This window comes from Sprattus sprattus (assembly GCF_963457725.1).
Source record: "Sprattus sprattus genome assembly, chromosome: 7".
NCBI lineage: Eukaryota > Metazoa > Chordata > Actinopteri > Clupeiformes > Clupeidae > Sprattus > Sprattus sprattus.
Genome location: NC_137926.1, coordinates 20452611 through 20469207, shown reverse-complemented (window position 1 = coordinate 20469207; position 16597 = coordinate 20452611). Strand labels below are relative to the sequence as shown.

The 16597-nt window shown below is 46.7% G+C and overlaps 1 protein-coding gene across 1 annotated transcript in view; it reads right to left on the bottom strand.

Annotated features, from left to right (window-relative positions):
• The window catches only part of sema4ba (sema domain, immunoglobulin domain (Ig), transmembrane domain (TM) and short cytoplasmic domain, (semaphorin) 4Ba), a 52919-nt gene that overhangs the window by 4601 nt on the left and 31721 nt on the right, over positions 1–16597 (bottom strand). Inside the window, exons 3-14 of the mRNA XM_080842043.1 lie at positions 13800–13960; positions 13336–13398; positions 12484–12582; positions 11263–11374; positions 10772–10888; positions 9708–9865; positions 3883–4064; positions 2938–3088; positions 1612–1822; positions 1247–1362; positions 430–587; positions 84–175 (exon numbers count right to left, since the gene is read on the bottom strand). Of these exons, the coding sequence (XP_080698169.1) occupies positions 84–175; positions 430–587; positions 1247–1362; positions 1612–1822; positions 2938–3088; positions 3883–4064; positions 9708–9865; positions 10772–10888; positions 11263–11374; positions 12484–12582; positions 13336–13398; positions 13800–13960 (1620 nt within the window). The remainder of the gene's footprint in view (positions 1–83; positions 176–429; positions 588–1246; positions 1363–1611; positions 1823–2937; positions 3089–3882; positions 4065–9707; positions 9866–10771; positions 10889–11262; positions 11375–12483; positions 12583–13335; positions 13399–13799; positions 13961–16597) is intronic.

Sequence of the window (16597 nt, the reverse complement as noted above, 5' to 3'; positions counted from 1 at the left end):
AAAACGCGTGTCATCATTTAAGCAGTCAAACTAGAGTCGGCCGCACCATTAAGCTGGCACTAACACAGAAGAGGAAGACTTACGAGTGGACGAGGGCTTTGAAAATCGAGGGCTGGGTGTCGTCTTATTACAGAAGCCAGTGGTGTCTGCATTGTGCACATCCTGATGCCATTTGCTAAAGCATAGAGTACAAGGAAGACAGTTTAACAACATGCACAGAATCATCAGAATCACAGACATTAGACCTGCGGATTTCACTCCAGCCGATGCTATTCCGCTCCATTTACAGTAATCTGATACGATACTGTCTGACCGCTGTTGAGATAAGGCTACACAAACTCTTGCTTTAACAACGTGTTTGCTAAACCTCTTCTGAGAAAGAAAATGTTTGTCCTCTTCCCAAGAATACTCCCAGGGCACTGTACTGACCTCCCAGGGGGCGCCTGTCTGACATCCAGACACTGCTTCCCTGTCCAGGCACAGTAGGGGTCTCTGGAGAGGACGCATTCCCCACAGCTTGGGTAGTTAGAGCAGTTGGCCACGGGGACCTCCACCAACCCGGAGAAGGAAGACACATACAGCAGACCCTGTGGCACAGACACAAACATCATGAGGATTTTACGGAGAAGAGCGGAAACCCTAAAACAGCTTTTCCATATTAACACCGCAAGCTGAGTGAATTCACGGTGTGGCGTTTAACGTGGCCTAAATTATGCTTATTTGTCATTCGCACTGTGACCGCAAGGTATGCGACACCACTGAACAAACAGCGAAAAATACTGCAGGGACAGGATAGGGGGTTGTTGGGGGCAAGGGAGGCGGGATTCATTGTGTGTCATGTGCTGTTTACTTCCCATCTGTTCACCAGCTCCCAAGAGAGGAAGCTGGAGATGTAATTATCTCAGTGAAAGTGAGTCTATACCCGCCTCCCCTCCTCACACACACACACACACACACACACACACACACCTCCCTGCAGGCATCTCTGTTCACGGCTGATGGGTTACCTAAGCTGGCCACTCTGACATTTACTTACTTCATAATAACTCCCTCAAGAAATCCCAGTGTGATATTCCACCAGGGAACATTAGCACACTGGATGTGAGAAATGCGCAGTATAAATAAGATTCATTGTTATCACCGTTATTAACGCCCGCAGACCTGGACTATATTGCAAATGTGCTACGTGCTGATGTGTGGGATTGTGAGTGTGTGTGTGTGTGTGTGTGTGTGTGTAGTGAGCTACCTTCTCTGTGTCAAGCTCAATGTGCTGTATAGGCTGAGATTCATGGAACAGGACCATCTCCTCAATTATGTGCATCTTGCCCTGAACGTTGATGGCCTTGTGGAGCCTGCCGTCATCTAAGGAACACAAAGCACGCATAATCAAAATGACACTCAATAGACAGCTATAGTGATACCATTTATTACTTCCTAAAGGAAATGTACCCTGCTTGTTAAATCTGATTGATCTAAAAACATTTTCTTGTAACTAGCATAAAGAAAAGTTAAAAATCTTCCATTGAAGTAAAAAAAATTCAAAGCTATTCAAGAGTCTGCGTACGTCTGAGAAGCAGCGAGGTGTTTGCGTGAAAGCGCCCCGTGTCTCACCTGTGCCGATGAAGAGCACGTCGTAGGCCTTGTGGATGGACTGCACCCTGTGCACGGCGATCTGCGTGTAGCGCACGTTGCGCTTGAGCAGGAGGGGTTGGCTGCGGATCACGTTGTCCATCAGGAAGTGGTCCTTGACGAAGTTCAGCACCTTGTCAGGCATGTGCAAAGAGGAGGAGATGCCCATGCCACGCGCCGTGTTGGTGATGCACTGTGGGAGACATAACGAAGGAGGAGGAAGAGGAGAAGGAGGAGGAGGAGGAGGAGGGACAGAAATAAGGAATGAGGGAAAGAGAGTGAGAAAGAGGAGGAGGAGAGCAAGAGAAAAGACAAGGGAGAATAAAACAGGAAATTGAGAGGGAGAAGTAAACAAAGACCGAAAACAAGGGATAGAAGAGAAAGAGAAAAGAGAGATAAAGACAGAGAGAGGGAGACAGATGACAAGAAAGACAGGACGAGACAGGGGTCAGATCGTACGTCGGGTATAGCACTGTCTTTCCTGCTAGCACACAACACAAACACACAGCGAGTAATGAAAATAACACACACACACGCACACACACACACACACACACACACACACACACAGACGTCAAACAGGTTCAACACAGATGGACTTCATCAATGTGAGTTTGCTGCGTGCGCAGGATGGGTTTGCAGATAAGGCTTCTGGGAAATGAGAGAGGCCTTAGGAGGCTGATAAGCATCAGGGCTGGTGGGCAGCTGCCTGGGAGCGACAGCACCAGCTCTCAGACTGATACCAAAAGAGCCACTGATGCCCACTGCTGATTGGAGCTTTGATTGTGTGCGTGTCAGTGTGTGTGGGTGTGTGTGTGCGTGTGCGTGTGCGTGTGCGTGTGCGTGTGCGTGTGCGTGTGCGTGTGCATGTGCGTGTGCGTGTGCGCGTGTTCGTGTGCGCGTGTGTGTGTGTGCGTGCGTGTGTCTGTACGTGTCTGAGATATGCGCTACTCAAACACACATACACATACACATGCAGATTCACACACACACACACACACACACACACACATTCACACTCACACTCACACTCACACATACATTTACACATTCATGACCGATGACTAATGTCAAACTGAGATTTCAATAATTTTTTTGCCTATATAATCATTTTCAATTAAAAATTATTATTCCACCTTCCCTAAAACATTTTTACTTTCTTATTCTTACAAATGTATGACTGAAACTGCTTAAGTAATTCCATGGGCCTTCAGAGGTAGCTGAACCCACAGCGGGACATATTAGAAGTGTGGAGATTGCTCCACATGCAGTGTGCTGTTTTGGCCAAGAGGGGGCAGCACTACTCACCGCTCCAGGGCGAGGCTCAGGGACCTGATGGTTGTAGGTGTACCACTGCTGCGTCTCACGGTTCACCTCACGGTAGCGGCCATTAAACGCCCTCTCCACCTGGTCCATGGTGAAGGCACACACAGCTGAGCTTCCGGATGCACCCTTGTACCTGTGAGTAAAACACACACACACACACACACACACACACACACACACACACAAAGCTAGTGTTTAGACATATTCATACCGCCCATATTTGATTACACACTCACGTACCAGAGTGCAGATATTAAAAAAAGAACTACTGATATGACTCAAGGTGCACACACCCATACATCACATACAAACACACACACACACAAACCCATACATCACATACAAACAAACACACACACACACACACACACACACACACACACACACACACACACACACACACCCATATATCACATACGCAGATGAAACACCAGACACACCACGTGATCGAGAATGTCCCTAGTTGCCTCAGCCTCATGTCAATGCGCCAAATCAATACAGTCTCCTCCTGGTGTTTACCACATGCAAGAGAATGAGACGGAGGGAGGATCAATAAGGGCGTGATATGAACTAATACTGAACTGGCACTGCTGCTGTTGTGCAGTTTATCTGGGGACACCAGAACTACCACGGATGACTCACATGCTAGCTACACTACTGTGGTCAGACACTATATGATAAAACTGCTGCTTTTTCTTAAGCTGTTTTATTGTTTTCATACTAAATGAAAAGTCACGAAACGTTTGAGAAAATATAATTCCTTGGCAAAGGGGGCTATAGAATTAAGCATATAAACTTCAAGCCACAAAAGTATAATTTTAAGGTTTTATTCTGTGAATCTTAAAATACATATTTGAAGATATTCAAGACTAGGGCGACTCAGACAATATGTTAAAACTGCTTGGGTGATTTATTTTGGAGTCGTACCACTGTGAGGTGAAAACGCCATAGAACATGGTGCTCTTCCAGTCCTCCTTGCCGGGGGTCAGCACGAACATGTCCTGAATGATGTTGAAGGGGAAACCGTCGTCTGGTAGTGAGCAGAGCAGCTGGGCCTTAAGGAAAGTGGTCCACTTCTTCTGCAGGACTCTCTCTCCTCCTTTATCTCCCTGTATCAGGAGGACACACACACACACACACACAGAAAGAGAGAGAAAGAGAGATATTTAACAAGATGCAGGGGGTGAAAGTACTGCTCAGACTCACATGCTATGCAAAGTATCTCCAGCAGAGGGCACCCTCACATCACACGAGGGGCCGGTAACTGCTGCATCATTTTTTACCAGCTGACTTGAGAACACGATAGAGTCACAGGGTCCAAATATGTGGGTGAGAACATAATAAAGACACACTGTTCAGTGTTATGAGAACAGGATTATTTGTTCATCCATTGTTTTGTGACAGTCCCATCAAGCTGCCATTATGTAAATTGGGGATAATGAAAAGCATGCGTGTGGAGTGACTCCTCGGGTAGAGTAGGGTTGAAAACTGCATAACTTGTCTTGTTTGTTTGGCTTCTTCCCGAGGTGAAAACACTTAGAACACGTGGAAGCTTCTGGGTCAGAAAAACAAGCAGGGCGGGGAGGAGAATAATAGAAAGAAAAAACCTGGAGGTGGAAGAGCAGGGAGGTGCCGTGTCAGGCCAGACAGCACGCCAATTGGGTTTGAGCTGAATGAGGAAGGATGGCTGCACTTGGATAATGCCCCTGTTATTGCCAGGGCAGTCAGGACAGCCCGGGGCTACCTGTCTACTGTAAGCACATGATACACAGACGCCAACCACCCCCCCCGCCTGCCCCGCTTATATGTGAATAACCACACGAGATAGGAAAGATGTCCACGAGCAGACAGAGGCACTGGCTAAGAAACATACCACACACAACACACACAGACACTCTTTCAAGACAATTGTTTTGGTCCCTAAAAACATCTGTGCTGTCAATGCACTGATATGAAAATTCAATAGTTGACGTACATTTCATGCATGGCCATAGTTTGTCACATGACACAAAAGTTCCATTGTTTTTATATGTGTTGTGACTTCAAGACCTTCATCCCAGTAAAACCAATGGAACCAATAACCTCTGAAAAGTAATACAACTCAAAACTAAGAGAAATAAACATAAGAAATAACAATTCACCCTGTCCTTTCACATTTTCTTGAACCGCAGCATCAAAGTCAAGCAATTACGCCAATACTAGCCCAGAACATTGATCTGAGGAGATTCAAAAAGATTGCGTGCATCTTAATAAGGCATCTTCCCAAAGCAGAGCAGAGATATGCCACAATGAACCAAAGCGGGCCACTAATGGACCGAACTCGGAGGCAGCGCTCCCTCACGTGAGTCCACCGCAGCAGCGCAGTTCATGAGGGGAAATGACAACGCTGAACGTGAAAGGAAATGACACGTGACTAATGCAGACTTTCTAAAGCAATTACTTGCTGTGGCAAGCCAGGCAGATAATGGGCAGCATATATTCCCTGCACATTCATGCGTCGTCCTTATTATGGTTGAATAATACCTGAATACGGTGCGCTTTCATGCTAACTGCACAACAACATCCTCCTAGAAACAAATGCACACACACACACACACACTCACACTCACACACACACACACACACACACACACACACACACACACACACACACACACACACACACAAACACACACACACACACACACACACACACACTCTCTCTCTCTCTCTCTCTCTCTCTCTCTCTCTCAGACACACACAAACACACAAACACACACACACACACACACACGCACTCTCTCTCTCACACACACAGACACACACAAACACATGCACACACAAATACCCATCCTCATCCTCACCAACACCCAAAGCTTTCATGACAATGGAAGGCAATTGCTTATATTATCAGCAATGAAAACCAGAGACGGGGCTAAAGAGTGGAGGTACGCAGGAAGGATGAAAACCAAAGACCATGTACTGTGGTAATCAGTGTTTATGTTCTGAAAGCTTTGTGTATTGTTCCTCTGTAGCTGGTTGTGGTTACAACAATGTCTAAACTCCACACCTGTATAAACAACGAGAAGAGAAAAAGAAAAGAGACTGAAAAAAAGAAAGAAAGAAAGAAAGAAAGGAGAAAGAGAGAGAACGAAAGCAGCGAAAACAACAGAAAGGAATACAAAGATGGAACATCACATGGAGAAGGCCTGGTGATAAGCAACTCTTACATAAAACCGTCAGTCTAACAGAACCACCCCTTTTCCGACCATCCTCGGAGGAGGAAAAAAAGCACAGTATTCCTTTTCACTGTTATTGTAATTCAGTACTCTGGACAACGCCTTCCCTCGTACCAAGTACGCAACAACACATTCCACCAATAGTTCAGGCTTTTTGAGAGGGACCGCTCCAGCAGAAGAACTCGTGAGAGGGGAGTGCTGTTCCTAATCCCCCTGGTGAGGGTTATATCCACCTCCTGTGCACCTCTCAAATAGCTTCCAATGACCCTAACCTAACGATGGCTAATAAGTGTTTAAGCCAAGCTGGACTCCACATTATATAAGTGGTGTGGGCCTCCTGAATTTCCCATTCCATTTATAACATTCCTGGAATCAGCAGAGTTGTAAAGTGGACGTTTCATATAGTGGAACTACAGCGAAAAGTGTCACAAATCAAAACTACAATAAAACAGACAGATGGATGGGGCTAGAACAATGGACTGCATTCTCTTCCTGTTTGTGTTCTTGTCACTGCACTGCTTAACCATAGTATCAGTATCAAGTTCTAGTTCTTTCAAAAGTTGTGCATAAGTTACTGCAAGCAGCACTTACACAGTTACAGTTACAACATTTCCTTTCCTTGAGGCTACCAGAGGGTGGTGCTAGTCCCCACTCCTGGATGTGATGAACACTACTGTATGGATCAGGTTCAGCATCTACAGTGGATCTCTATCAGGTCTCAACATTGTGAGGATCGATGGGGCTCCAGTCAGATCCGCGGATACGTCAGCACTCACTTCTCTCAGCGCAGACTACACAGCGGCAGCAGCAGCGGCAGCAGCAGCAGCTCTGCTGGCAGACAGACTCCATCCTACATCCCCTTCTGACACCGTACTGCCATTTAAACAGCTGTTTATGTGTCTGCTGTTGGAGAGGCTGTGTTCAAATTACATATCAAAAGGGATTTACTCTGGGATTAAAGTGGATCAACAGCCTGCAAAACAACCATCGCCGCCTCACTATCTTTTGATGGCCGGTTTTGGGGATGGATACATTGAGCCAACATTTGCATTGTTGTGTTTTATTTGTATGTACACAAGTATAATGTGTGTCTGATGTGTTAGTATGTGTGTGTGTGTGTGTGTGTGTGTGGGGGGGGGTCTTTGGACAAAAGCTGGAATAAATGTGTCTCATAGTATATGTTAAAACATGCTGTTTGTCAGCATTTGTGTTCTGGAGTGTGTGTGTGTGTTTGTGTGTTTGTGTGTGTGTGTGTGCATGTGTGTGTGTGTGTGTGTGTGTGCGCGCGTGCACATGAGTGTGAGTGTGTGTGCATGTGTGTGTGTGTGTGAGTGTGTGTGTGCATGTGTGTGTGTGTGTGTGTGTGTGTGTGTGTGTGTGTGGGTGCATGTGGGTGCATGTGTGTATGTGTGTCTGTCTGTTTAAGTTAGGAACCTACAGCAACCTGCTGACCCTAGACACTGCCCTCCCTGACCGCTGTTAGACAGCCACTGATCTCTTGACATGGGGTCAAGCGAGGTAGGGCTTTGAGTGTGTGTGTGTGTGTGTGTGTGTGTGTGTGTGTGTGTGTGTGTGTGTGTGTGTGTGTGTGTGTGTGTGTGTGTGTGTGTGTGTGTGTGTGTGTGTGTGTGTGTGTCTGTGTTTTGGGTATTTTAAAAGGCAACCGAATTGGGTGAATTTGTGTACATGCGTGTGCAAAATCATGTGCATGTTGGCTTGTGTGTGTCTCTGTGTTAGGGGATGTTATATGAGTGAAAGAAGGAATTAGTGAAGTCACGACAAAAATGTCTGAAAATAGAGCAGGCCAGCCAGGTTAAAATAAACAAAGACAGACATATGACTTCACACCAACTGCAACGTGAGGAAGGCTCTTTTCAATGAAGAACACACCGCAAACTAAACACACTTACTCAAAGAGACAGTGAGAGGGACACACAGACACTGAACTACAGACAGACTGATAGACAGATAAATAAAGGAAAGTGAGATACAGAGAGGGAGAAAGGGAGAGAGAGAAAGAGAGAAAGAAAGAGAAAGAGAGAGAGACCTGGGGTAAATTTAATTACGGCAAAGAAAAAATAAAAGGTCTGCAGATGCAATTGAATCCACCCAGTGAGCCGCTGTGCTGATGCCTGGCTCTCAGGCTGCACATCTCATCACAGCTCATATTATTTCTAATTACAGCCCATAATGGATTATGCACTTTCATTACAGTTTTGTTTGCTGGGTGAGAGAGGAGGGCTGAGGCGGGCCGCCCGCGCGCTCGCTCGCTCGCACACTTCCTCCTTCCCCCCTCCAGCCTCCCCGCTGCCCCCCACCGACGACATCAGACCGCCTCCGTCTGAGGAGAGGAACTGGGGACCCGCTTTATTTACTTATGTCTGTTTGCTTATTGTGATGACACCCCATGCAAATCAGCAGCCCGTGTCCCCTGTTCTCCTCTCCACTGCGTGAAATTGAGCAGGATTGAGTCTGGAGCGTTGAAAGAGCTGAGGCGTCGGCCATTAAACTGTGATCTAATTCATCCCGCATGTCCAAACGATGTCTGAAATGAATAACCCAGATAGCAGCGGACGACTCGAGGGTAGGTTCTGGCCCAGGCATGGCTCTGATCCGGTGCCGATCTGGCCACAGTCAGTTAAGAGTCTGGGAAGGGATCCTGATTCGGCTGTCATAAGCAGGATGGGATTCATCTGTTTCTTGCGTTTTGACAACGTGCGTCATGTTGGTGGTAAAAAAAAAAAACAGCAGGAAACAATTAGCCCTTTAATCATCATTTAAAGCCCAGCAGATGTCACAGTTGGAATAGTGTCCAGTCACATTGAAATGAGCAGCTTGGGACTTGGGGAGTTCAGGCATACGCATTCCTTTAACTGAGTACTTCTCTGAAATAAGGGAGGGAGAAGTGGTCTTAGGTTTTTGCTGTTCAGGGCTGCGTGTTAATATTTACTGAAATGTGATAAGAGGGGAGGGGAGGTGCGAGAGAGCCAGAAAAGAGGCTCACAAAATAGGAGGTGCTCAGAGGAGGAATGTTTTTCTGGAACGCCAGCTACAGCGTCCCTCCCAGCCAAGCCTACAGACCCCACCCATTGCCTGGACCCAAAACACTGTGTTGAGCCCTCACACACGCACACACACACACGCAAAGAGAGACACACATGCTCACAGACACAGATACGCTCATAAACATTAGCATATTGCTAATAGCCACATGCAGAAATGCAGACACGCACCACAACCACACACACACTCATTTACATTACATGTTTACACACACAGACACACACACACAGTTCTGAGTAGTTCCAGTCCTCTGCTGCTCTGATAGATTCATATGAAACGTCTGCGGTGGAAAAGACAGGGAAGAGGCGACAGACGAGGCTGCTGGTCTTTGTGTGTGTGCTTTGTTTGTAGGTGGCGAGACTCCCCCTCGAGGGGGGATAGGGACCCCTATTTTCATGCTGGGCAGGGCAGTGGATGACGGGTCGGGGGTGTGTGTGTGTGTGTGCGTGCGCCGTTCATTCATCCCCTCACCTTACACACGCGAGCAATGCGCGACACAATGGTGTTGTCAAAGAAATCAAACTCCTTCCCCGCTTCGCTGAAGAAGAAGTAGATCTTGTCGTCATCGCCCACTGGGTTGCCTAGGGGCAGGCTCTCCTGGATGTAGGCAGAGCCCACAAAGGCTGGGTCTGCGTGGGGGCGAGGGGAGACAAAAGGACACGTTTGAATGCCAAACCTGAATCACAATGCATTCTGGGGCAGTAACAGACAGAGGGCAGAAGCAGCGGAGAGCCTTTTAACATCTAGTTCACAGCACTCATGCTTTACTAACCCCTCCAAACATACACACACACACACAAACACTCACACACACACACACACGCACACACACGCACACTCACACACACACACACACACACACACACGCACGCACACGCACACGCACACACACACAAACACACACACACACACACGCACAAACACCAACCCATGCTCATACACATGCTTCATGTCTTCAGGGGAAAGTATTCTCCCTGACATGTGCTATTGTGATAGGTGCGCTGTTGCAATGCCGAGGAGCCCATCTTGCTAAAGCAAACTCGAGCCAAGCTTTCAGAACCAACTATTTTCAGACCTTAACTAAATTATTTACAGCGTTGAATGTGAGGGCGAAGTGGTAACATGGCGCATTTCAGAGTTCAGCTCCCATAATGGAGGGGTGTCCCCGTAAACACCAGTCGCCACCGTCACCGAGATTTTATGGAATAATACTGCATACTAGAAATCCATGTTCAATCCAACAACATTTGTGAAAATGCGGCTGTAGCAGTTAGGCCACACAGCTTCTGACGTCTGGAAAAGGAGAACCTAACACAAACATCAGACCACTCCTTTAGAAGCCTGTGTGCTTTCAGCTGGAGTTTTGTGGTAACCATCAGAGAACACTAAGATCTATCTGCTTGGCACGGAAAGAAAGGGTGAGAGAGAGGGAGACAGAAAGAGAGAGAGAGAGAGAGAGAGAGAGAAAGAGAGAGTGAGAGAATTGGAGAAACAGAACATGCAATGAAGAAGACAGGCCTTGGCCCTCATTTTACCTTGAAGCCAGTTCAATGAGTTTTCGGTTTTCAGTGCAGAGCCGTGGCCAAGGCTCTTGTAAATGACAGGCTCGTTGCCTTGGAAGTTACTGACTGTGCCGGCATACAGTTCACCATCTACAAAAAAAGAGACAAAGGGATGAATCTAGATTATTTCAGGCTTTGGGGCTTTGCACACTCACATAAACACCATACTCAGATTTCAAACTCTTAGCAGCTATGTGTCACTTAGCCAAATAGACTCTGTAAAAGATTTTGCACACTGGGAAAACAAGTGACAGTTAGCATGATAAGTTGTTAAAAGCTACGAATACTTGTCTTGCTTGTAGTTCATTCTCTTTTCCACACACACACAAACAAACACACACACACACACACACACACACACACACACACACACACACACACACACACACACACACACACACACACACACACACACACACACACACACACACACACACACACACACAGCATTACATGGACCCTACCTGCCATGATGGCGGTGGATTTGTACTCCGGGTTAAAGGGGCAGCGACTACGTCCATCTTCTGTCATAATCTCTCCTGTCCTGCTCTTCACCAGCATGAAGTTTTCTGTGTTCTGATACACAGAGAGAGAGAGAGAGAGAGAGTCTCACAGAGAGTCTTAACTTAACCAAGAAACTCTCCTTCTACTAGCTCAAACACACACACACACACAAAAACAAACCTCAAACCACTGCTTTGCTGCTTTAAGTATCACACACATTTCACATGCATTGGGCAGTGCTGGATTGTGAATAAGAGAGTGCTATCCCAGCAGCCTCTTTAGGAGTACCCTGAGGACTCCCAGGTGGCCACAGATATCTGTCCATGGGCAGTGAGAGCCTCATATATCTCATGAGCTCATGCTGTTCCCCCATGATCACAGAGACTTAATGGCAGGCTGAGAGGCTAACGGAGCCATGTTCTCTGCATTAGCAGGGAGAGAGAGAGAGAGACAGATAGAGAGAGAGAGAGAGAGAGAGAGAGAGAGAGAGAGAGAGAGAGAGAGAGAGACGTGGCCTTGAGCAGTGCGCTCTCATTCCTTCCTCTCTGTATGAACCGCGTCTGGCTCGTCCTGATAAACCCAGCCGGCGCGGTGGCCGGTCACTTTTGGGAGGAGAGCCCATGGAATTCTGGGTCAGAACCTTGGGGATGCTCTGCCAAGAACTGAATCTTCCGAGATGCGATGTGCTCCTTGCTCTCCCTCGCACGCCATTGAAAGCTAGAAGATGTGGGACAGATGTCCTTATCGGGGCATGCAGAGTGCACGCTGTCTGGAGTTGATTGTTTCTTTGGTGGTCGGTTGCATAAGTGTCGATGATTGCAAGCGCCTTAAAGGTGCATGAAAGGCCCTCAGTGCAGCAACACCTCCGCACCTCTTCTCTCCTCTCCTCTATTTCCTGAATCCACTCTCTGTGCTACCAGAGAAGCGGCGGTGGGATGGAATTAGAATATGCCGTTGCCATGACATCTTCCGGAGAGGAGGTACGGAGGGGTTTGCGGAACATGCTTTTTGATTGACTGAGTAAATTACATGGCTAATTAACCCCCTCCCTCACCCGCAAGGCACACAGAAACACACACACACTCAGTGGCAGATTCCAGCACCAGATGTTGAGCCTGCTCCCCCCCCTTACAAACACACACAGAGGATATATACACAGGCAAACATACACACACACTTACAATGTATGCGCAAATAGGACTGAAGGCATAGGTCCCACACACGTAGAGATGTGTCGTGTTCACTCGCAGCAGAATCTTGATGTAATTGAAGCAATCAGTCTGAATTGGAGAGAGAGATAAAGAGAGAGAGAGAGGGGTAAAATATTATCAGAAATAAACTCTCTAAAATGTTCTCACCAGATTTTAAGCAAATATGGATAGGGTTAGAATGAAGGATGAAAGAAAATAAGATATCAAAAAAGGAAAGCAAGGCAGAGATGTAAAAGAATAAAAAGAAGAGACATTCATTGGGCTGCCTTCCAATCTAAGGTCCTCTTTCTCTCTCTCTTCCCGGCAGTGAAGTGGGGGTTTTGGCAGCAGCTGGCGGACAGGCGTCTGAGTGATTACTGAAAGACTCACTCCGCTCATTACTGCATCTCAATCCAGAGTCTCCCTCCTCCAGCCCCCCATACAAATCAATCAGGCGACAAATTAACCATGTGGATTATTAATCTAATAACATGAAGCCAGCTCCTTACCGTCACCACTGCCCCCCAACCGGCACCCCCATATGACTCCTAACTGTCAAAATGACAATGGGGAGGTAGAGACCGATCTGCCCCAGTGAAGCAGCCCAGAGACTCATCTAAGAAGAGGAGGTCTGTAATTGGGCTCACCATGTCAAACCACAGGCCACACTTACAGGCCACATGGTACTCACACAGAGTGCTGCATCTCTGAGAGGCCTGGAGCTTACCAAAAGTCACAAACGCACGCACAAACACACACACACACACACACACACACACACACACAGACACACACACACACACACACACACACACACACACACACACACACACACACACTCACCTTCAGGTCTTTTCCTTTGAAACTGCATTCGTCCCTTTTTCTGTCTGGGGTGCTCCATGTTAGCTGTGGGGACACACACACACACACACTCACAGTCATTACATATACACACACATTTTTGAATACTTTTCTAAAAAGAAATGGCATACAAGGAAGGACAGTGCAGTGAACTGTGTGAAGATCTCCTTATTTGTTAAACTTGGTCTTCCATTGCCTAGCACGTGCCAAACATGCAGATCAAGCAGTTCGCATTTCTACTGATGCATTTCAGGGAGGTTCACATCTGGCATGATGGGAGTGTATTTACTGACTGCCTGCCAAAATCAACGTTGATAAGAAACTTATCATCTAGCAGACCCCTCACACCCATACATATACACTCATATATACACACACACACACACACACCACACACACATACAGAAACTGAAAGAAATGCAAGTGAGAGCAGCTCTTGTGCTTACGTTGCGTTGCAGCGCAGGCACAGTGATATCGCTGAGGTTGAGGGCGTAGAGAGCCTCTCGTGCTCCGACGTAAAGCATGTTATCTTCCTTACTGAGGAGGAGAGAGGTGTAATTGTGGACGCCATCGGCAGAAAATCTCTTGGCTGACCTCTCTTTTGCATCTGGAGGGAGTGAGAGACAGAGAGAAAACAAAAGAGACAAACAAATGTCCTTATTAGGGAAATGTTTTTTTTTTTAACTGGACACTGAAAAAAACTGTAGCACAGAGGTAGTCTGCACAGTTGGTACAGAAGCACACATTATTTTATACACACACTCACAATTGTGTAGTGGATGGCTTATCTCAAAGAAAACAAAACCTCAGTTATCTACGCAAGTTGGCACATGCTGAGAAAGAACACAATCAAGACCAGATGACCAAAGCAGACAGATGACCAAAGGCAACTTCTCTGAGTCAGTGTTGAGTGTGAGTTTGTATGTCTGTGTGTTGCTGAGTGAGTATGTGTTTGTGTGTGTGTGTGTGTGTGTGTGTGTGTGTGTGTGTGTGTGTGTGTGTTTGTGTGTGGCCTTGGAACATGATAATCAAAGCCTAGGCAGATGTTCATCTCATAATCAAAGTGCCTGAGTGCACCATATTATTACCCACGGCACTGCTTCGGGGTGTTGTTTCGTTTCTATGGGAACCGCTCTGTCTCACGTGTCAAAGTTGTTTGTCCTTAAAGGAGGCGTTCTGGAAGCTGAACTGATGCTAGGTGCATAGAGCCTTACCCCCGAGAGGCTACGAGGGAACATAATTTGGCTCCTTTTGCAAAATAATAAAAGAGGGGAAGCTTCTTCATGCTCAGAAAACATGTATTTACATGAAGCCGCAGCTAATCTGTGATGCATAGGACATCGCCACTGGGACACTCAGAGCCCAGAACGATTAAGTTCTTCTGTGAAATAATCAAATAAATGGAACTCTAACAAGACTTGCCAGGGCAAACATGCATCTTCGAAGAAGCCTCATCGCTGTCAGTTTTGTTTTGGTTGTCGTGGCTACCCGGCTGCCCAGCAATGAATCTCTGTCATCGCGATGGCCACCTCTCAGTGCCTCGGTCTCTAGAGACTTTAGGTCTTGCGTAAACTCACAATAAAACCCCTCTGCATCAGAGTCAGAGTGTGCACCTACATGGCTCTGACCCATTTTACGACAGCAGCCGTCCAAAGGCAACAAACAGCCTCTGACATGTAGGCTGGAAGTGCTTCATGCTTGAATGGGGTCAAACAGTAAATGACCCCTATCTCCATTCCAACATAAACAAACGGCGGGTGGGAGGGGGGGCCTAACGTGCACTCAACGTACCTTGCTCACACTATCTTAGTTGGCAACTTAGCAAAGCAACAGACTTACAGTATAGGTACGTTATGCATTGTTTGAAGTTATACAATCAGGCCTATTAACTTGGTGTTACATTACTACTCAACAGGCTGACCCACATGTGACATACAAGCTGAAACATCCAGTGCTAAGTTTTTATGCGTGTGTGTGTGTGTGTGTGTGTGTGTGCATCTGTGCATGTGTTCATGTGTGTATCTGTGTATGTGTCTATGTGCAGCCCTGGGTGGCCTTTGGTCTTTACGCTTCTAGTCTTGCACCAGCTTCTCTATCTGCACTGTCTGCCACCTAGCTGTACCTTGGGAGGATAGGGGTGGAGTGGGTTGACATGGGTAGCTGAGAGGACACAGTGTGGGGCAGACGAGTTCCTGTGCCCAAGGGGAGACCTACAAGGTAATAATAGGGCATCATCCCTCTACCAGGAGGCCTTATTATGGCTAAATCCGCCTGCTAAACCACAGGAGGATCCCAACAGTACCCTAGGCTCCCCCTCCAAGACTGATCTACCATCCCTCCCTCACTGACTCTCTCTCTCCTTCTCTTTCTCTCTTTCTCTGTCTCACCCCTTTCCTCTAGGATGCGGTGATTACAAGATGAAACAGAGACACCCAGCACGCATACACACACACACACACACACACACACCACACACACACCACACACACACCACACACACACACACACACACACACACACACACACACACACACACACACACCCTCATCTCCACCCCTCATCCTGCTCATCGACACTCACGTAGCGTCGCTGCTTCTGGGAAATGTAACAGTGATTTACAGAGGCAAAGACAAAGGGCACACCAGAAACCAAAACAAGGGTTTAAAGGGATTTTCACCAGGGAGCACTGCTAGCCTAATTACTCTCCTCAGTCGAGCCACCACTGTCATGTTCTCCACCCACGGCTTAGACAACGAGGCGAGTAATTGGACGTCATTAAGGGAATTCATACGACTCCTCACAAGTCAGGATATTTGCCTCTTTATGTTGTAAGGGGGCAGATTTGGCATTAGGTTTGCTCTATTAGAACGTTTATTAGCATTATTTTTTCTCTGTCCTCTTTGACGTCGATTATAAGGACTTTCTGAGCTTCGCGTAAGCTGATTCTTCGACATTACAAATGATTTTCACACACAAGAGCGGTGTTATCCATTGACTATCCCATTGATATTGGGTGATTAATAACAAAGCTGGCAGATGTGTATCTATGCTCTCGGGAGCCATGACCTGTTTATCTTCTTTGTCTTGCCAAACGTCATTAAAGTTTAATGTGCTGTTGTGACTGACCAAAAGAGCAATACACTCAATTAAAAAAGCAATAGACATTAGCGAAATCTATTAATTTAACTTCTATCCATTGATTGTCCAGACAGCACTGCATAGCCATTTTAAAAGGCTAACAATT